Source organism: Cibotium barometz, chromosome 17 (genome assembly GCF_041138505.1).
Source record: "Cibotium barometz isolate CiBa-2024 chromosome 17, ASM4113850v1, whole genome shotgun sequence".
NCBI lineage: Eukaryota > Viridiplantae > Streptophyta > Polypodiopsida > Cyatheales > Cibotiaceae > Cibotium > Cibotium barometz.
This window is the reverse complement of record NC_141062.1, coordinates 41,231,551-41,237,636: the sequence shown is the minus strand read 5'-3', so window position 1 is coordinate 41,237,636 and position 6,086 is coordinate 41,231,551. Positions and strand designations below refer to the sequence as shown.

The 6,086-nt window shown below is 48.9% G+C and overlaps 1 protein-coding gene across 1 annotated transcript; it reads left to right on the top strand.

Annotated features, from left to right (window-relative positions):
* Positions 1-283: 283 nt before the first annotated feature.
* LOC147630002 (uncharacterized) lies at positions 284-2,848 on the top strand. Its single transcript, XM_086811013.1, has 4 exons — positions 284-760; positions 912-1,988; positions 2,110-2,248; positions 2,284-2,848. The coding sequence occupies exons 1-4, from the start codon at positions 284-286 to the stop codon at positions 2,535-2,537; spliced, it is 1,947 nt and encodes a 648-aa protein (XP_086667139.1). The 3' UTR covers positions 2,538-2,848.
* The last annotated feature ends 3,238 nt before the right edge of the window (positions 2,849-6,086 follow it).

Genomic DNA, 6,086 nt, shown 5'->3' with positions numbered 1-6,086 from the left:
GTGGCAAACAATACACAAGTGGAGTTACTAGGCTTCTCCAACATGTTGGAAAGGTGGGGGGCAAGTTGCGCCATGCAAGGAAGTCCCCCTTGTTATATCCGATGAGATCTTAAACAAGATCAAGGGTCGATTGGGTGCTCACTATGATAGTGGTAGAAGCTCAAGGACGGATGATGAGGTCATTTCCCCACCTTGTGATACATCCTCCCCCGCCGCCTCCATCGGTGCCACTTCCATCGGTGCCGCCTCCGCCTCCTCAAAGAGACAAAGGCTTGAGTCTCCCATGAGGCAAGCCACTCTAGCCCAAGCCACCGGGGGGTTCTCTTCTTCTCTATCACATCTCCGAGAACGGCAACGGCTAGCGGATATAGAGATTGCACACACCATTATTGAGTGCAATCTCTCATTCCATGTGCTCAAGGTAGATCAATGGAAGTCAATGGTGAAAGCCATTGCAAATGTGGGCCCATGTGGTGAAGGATGGACCGGCGTCTCCTATCATGACATGCGCACGAAGAGGCTTGTGGATGAGAGGGAAAGAATCGATAGATCTCTCAATCCGGTGCGGGCGGCATGGTCCAAGTATGGGTGTAGCATCCTCTCCGACAGATGGAGTGACCGGAAGAAGAGAGGCATCATCAATATACTTGTCTCTTGCCCTCTTGGCACATACTTTGTGCGGAGCATGGATTCCGGAAAGGCGGGGAGGAAAACATCGGGTGCATTCATATATCGCCATATCAAGCAAGCCATCATGGAGGTAAGTTTCAACTTTCAAATTGCACTAAAGTCTTTAAAGTTTAGGCTTTAGTATATGTGATATGATCATATGTGGCTATATCACGAGTCATGACTCAAGTCTCATACCGCATACGCTCATTGCATCCATTCATGTGCATTGTGACGTGTAGGTTGGATCGAAGAACGTGGTGCAAGTCATCACCGACAACGCTTCAAGGAAGTTGCTCGAGGAGGACTATCCCTCCATAGTATGGACGCCTTGTGCCTCCCATTGCATTGACTTGCTCATGGAGGATACGGGCAAGTTAGTGTGGATGAAGGAAGTAATGACCGAAGCTATCTCTATTGTCACCTTCTTCACCACAAAGGTGAAGGTGCTTGCCATGTTCCGCGAACATAGCAAGTTGGAATTGAAGAAGCCTTCATCTACACGCTTCGCCTACATGTGGCTCCTCTTGGAGCGCCTCCACGATGTGAAATCCTCCCTTCGCCAAACAGTGGTCTCCACAATGTGGAATGAGTGGGATGAGCGAGAATCGGCGGAGGCCAAAGCCATGCAACGGCTTTGCCTAAAGGAGGAGTTTTGGCAGTCGGTCCGCACTATTGTCATTGCGGTCACGCCCTTCTATAGGGTATTGCGGATGACCGACATGGAGGGAGCCACCATGGGCCTTCTTGTTCACTTCATGAGAGAGGCCATAGCAGAGTTACGCGTTTCTCCTTCCATCGACGAGGAGAAGCGCGATGGTATGTTGGCCATTGTGGAGAAGAGATGGAAGTGGATGCGAAGACCTATCCATGGTCTTGCCGCTTTATTGCATCCGGCTTACAAATCACCCGCCCTCTTCACCAACGTGGAGCTACTTGAAGCCCGAGATGCTTACTTGCCCAAAGCATTGCCGGAGGATCGCCATGGGAAGTTCCTTGAGGAGCTCATAAGCTACAATGACCAAAGGGGAGGAGCCGCGTTTGCATCTACTACCTGTTGGAAGAGGGAATCCCTTGTGAAGCCCCTCTTTTGGTGGGAGACATTTGGGTATGCGCTCTCAAGCCTCCAAAAGGTGGCTTTGAGAATCCTAGCTCATGATTGCTCTTCAGGTGCATGTGAGAGGAACTGGAGTTCCTACTCACTTGTACACACGAAGTTACGTAATCGCTTGAGCACGCAACAGTTAGAGCGGCTAGTGTATTGCCGCGCTAACTTGCGCATGCTGCGCGCAATGCAAAAGATGGAATCGGCGAGACAGGTATAAGTTACAACTTATAAGTTATAAGTTATAAGCATTCAAATTTCAAACTTCAATGTTTATTGAAATTTGGAACCAAATTCTAATACATTGCTTGTCACTTGATCATTGTACAATGTAGGTGAATGTGGATGCATTCAAGCTCACAGGGGGCACTCTTCAGAGTGTAAACAAAGTGCAGGATGAGGAGGAGGAGAGGATCTATGCAGAGATCTATCGAGAGCTCGAGTCGTTTGATCGACGACCTACTCGCACTCGTCGTGGGCGTGGAGGTAGTGGCAGAGAGTGCAAGTAGGAAGCCATGGATGCACGGTTCGTGGTGCTCCCAGGGACATAGTGCATACCTATGTGCGGCGTGGATCGGGTAGCTCCACACTCGCTCTTGCAGATGAGGATGCTCCCTTTGGCTTCTCACATGAGCTTAGAGAGCCCGAGTTCGATGATGAGGGCAACCTTCTTAGCGATGGCGACTTCGGCGAGGCCACTGATGTGTCCTCTTCTCATGAGGATGATTTCAGCGAGAGCTCTGATAGTGATGCCTTTGTCTAGTCTCTCCTTGGGCCTTGGCTCTAGCCTCTCTTTTTGTACTCGCGCTTAGCGCGCATGATCGCATCGCACCTCTATACTTTATGTACTTTTGTTTGTCACTTCAAACTTGTTTAGTTGTTTTTAACGATATTTTGGGTTGAAACAACTTCTCTAGACTCTACCCTTCCAAATTGAAAATGTCTATGTTTGTAGGTGTTCTTTAATTAAAAAAACCGTATTTTATCGTACCGTATCCCAAAATTTCATATCGTACAGAATATTCCCGTACGGTATCGTACCGTACGGTATCGTATTTTCGTACCGTGACAACTACGGGTCTTCCAAATGCTGCCTCATATGGAGTCCTGCCAATAGCTGAAGAAAAAGAGTCATTCAAAATAGCTTGAACTAAAGGCAAAAACGATTCCCACTTACCTTGCTTATCGTGGACATAACACTTCAGCACATCAAAGGCCAACTAGTTGTATATCTCTGTTTGGCCGTCTGTCTGTGGGTGGAATGCACTGGTGGTATCCCCACAAATGATCTAATGTCATAAGCTGTCTGAGGTACTTCCCAGTTAACAATCTCGGCCACTTTAGCCGGATCAAGTCGAATGCCTTCAGCACTAATTATATATCCCAAGTAATGCACCTGGAACAGATAAAATTCTGACTTCTTTTCATTGACGTAGAGCTCGTTGCTTTCCAGCAACTTAAGGACTTTCTCCACATCAATGTCATGCTGCTCAACTGTAGCTGAAAATATGAGTACGTCATCCAAAAATATGAACACACACTTTCCAATCAACTCCCGGAAAATACGCATCATCATGCAGTTTAATGTAGCTTGGGCGTTCGTCAAACCAAATGGCATGACCACAAATTCATAGTGGGCCCGTTCTATACTTGGGGATATCCTCCTCTACAATCCGTACCTAGTGGTACCCACTCTTTAAATCCAGTTTTGAGAACACCTTTGCTCCATTCAGCCTCTCAAGAATATAGTCAATTCGAGGTACCGAGAATCTTCTCTTGATAGTCAGCTTGTTGAGTGCACGATAATCGACACACAACCGGGAAGACCCATCTTTCTTCTTGACAAACAAGATCAGTGCTGCAAATGGCGACACGCTGGGGCGGATGAAGTCAACTTGCAACAATTCTTGGAGCTGGCGGTCCAACTCCGATTCCATTGCCTTAGAAAGGCGATACGGAAACTTGCTCGGGGGTTCCGAGCCTGGGAGGAGGTCAATCCTGTGATCCTCCGATCTGGACGGGGGGAGCTGGGGAGGGAGACTGTCCCGAAGAAAAATCTTCTGGAACTTTTCATGGAGAACCGAGTACTTCTCGGAAGCACTGGCCACCGTCTAGGCTGTCTGGATGTAAATCATCGCACACTGTGCGCCTTTCCTGACTGCTCGCTTAGCCTGCAAGTGGCTTATGAGCGGAAAGTTTGGAATACCTGGCTCACACTTAATGGTCACCGGGGTGTTTGACACATTCCGATTGATCTGGAACATGTGCTTGTCCCACTTGACATCAGGAAGAAACTTGTGAAACCACTGGATACCCAAAATTATGTCTGCTCCTACAAGAGGGGCAACTATAAAGTCACGCACAAAGTCTATGCCCTGAATCACTAACTTAGCACCTAGAGCTTCATACTTGACGCTCGTTGTCATACCTGTGCTAAAACCCTCAACCTGTTTGTCCACCGGAGTCAGCTCGAAACGAGCACGCCTAGCAGCCTGTTCCGTGACCACATCTTCCATGCTACTGCTGTCAAACAAGACGACGACTCTCTGGCCACCTATGTAGCCAAAGGACTTGAGCAATTCGTTGCGCTCATACTCCTGGTCATGGGCACCCTTCTGCTTATCTTCGAGCTCCCGGCTAATAATTGCTCCAACTGAAGCACCGGGGTTTGAAGAACTAGGGTTAGCCGCTAGGGTCTGTGTGGGAGCTGAGCTCACCACGGAAGCTGTGGAGGCGGCGGCGGCCTTTAGAGGCTTCTTCGGACAATCCCGAGAAGTATGTCCTTTTGTATGACAAAAAAACATCTACCCTCCTTGTACTGAGAAAGCTCCTCAGCACTCAACTTGCCACCTGTCTTGCCTGCCTCCGCTTTCTGGTCTGGAGTAAGCTTAGACGCATTGTTCGAGTTCTTGGAGCCAGAGGCTCCCGGGCTCTGTCCTGGGGAAGACCCCGTCTGGTTCTGGCTTTTGCCCCCCGAGGTGTTAGCCCTGGGAGAAGCCGGCTGCTGGGAAGTCTTGGGGGCGTCCTCAAAGGTGGCTGGCCTAAACATACGCACCTCCCATTGGATTTGCGTGTCCAGGTCATACAAAAATTGCCCTTTCTTGTCCGTATCAGATAAGCCTAATTGCAGACATAAGGTCGAAATTTTATTGGCAAACTGAAGGACTGGTTGCGCGTTCTGACACGCTTCCCTGAACTCGTCTTCGAGTCGCTCAAGGTAGTGGGGCGGTAGAAACCGCTGCTTAAGGTCGCGGACGAACTCGTCCCACGCATAAGCTGCCATACCTGCTCTGGTGTGGGCATGAGCCCACTGAGTCCACCAAGGAATGGCCTCACCTTCCAAGTACCAACTGGCTAAGATCACTCTGTCAGTATCTGTTTTCCTCACTGCGGCAAAGTAAGCTTCAAATTGATGTAACCATGAATAAAGAGTTGTGGGATCGAGTTTACCATTATACTTACTGAAATTCATTTTCTCGGGAAAATGATTCGAGGGCGCTGTCAGTGTCAATCTGACGTCCAAAGCTCTAAGGTAACGCTCGTGTTTCACGCGTCGCATGGCGTCATCTTCTCGTTGTCGGATCTCCAATGCACGCATCTGCAACTCAAGCAAGGAGCTTGGCTGCTGCTGTGACCCTGCGAGAGGATCCCTGTGACGAGGATCTGGGATACGGAAGGAGAGGGACGAGGAGATGGAAAACGCGACACTGGAGAGCGGAAACGCTCCTCCAGAGCCAAGATCCGCGCCTTCTGCTCATCCAACTTGGCTGTCTGTTCTGCGAGTGCTCGCATCATCTGCTGGAACATGTCTGTGACACTCACTGGTCCCATGGTTCTGGTTCTCTCTCGTCGCGGAAGCTTGCCATAGTAGGAAAATGCAATTCCTTTCCGGAACGCAATGTGACCATCCACTATCTGTGTGGGAGGCTTCCGGAGGCTAAAAACCAACCGTCCTTCGAGGGACAGGAGTCACTCCGAAAGGGGTAGTCCACCGGCGTCTAAAAACCAACCACACAAGCGAGAAAAAATTCTGGTTTTCTTTGCTGAATCTTTGTCCTTGAAGTAAGCTCTGATACCACTGTAATATGCGAAAGCTTCGGAGAAGGATCGGTACTTCAAAACTCAGAAATCAGCACTCTTTTCGCGACGGAAATTAACGCACAAACTGAAAGGAGATGTGCAGAAAATAGAGAGAGAAGGGGGAGATGGAGAGGACACAGTATTGGGTCCCAATTACCCTCTGTAGGGCCCCCACCACGGATGGTGTATTTGCTTTATTAGAATGATGTAAATCTGAAAACAAATACAAAAA

Coding starts and splice junctions, on each gene's coding strand:
- LOC147630002 (XM_086811013.1), top strand. CDS start 284: ATGAGGCAAGCCACTCTAGCCCAAGCCACCGGGGGGTTCTCTTCTTCT. Junction 1,989..2,109: donor AGATGGAATCGGCGAGACAG/GTATAAGTTACA, acceptor TGTACAATGTAG/GTGAATGTGGATGCATTCAA. Junction 2,249..2,283: donor ACGACCTACTCGCACTCGTC/GTGGGCGTGGAG, acceptor GAGTGCAAGTAG/GAAGCCATGGATGCACGGTT.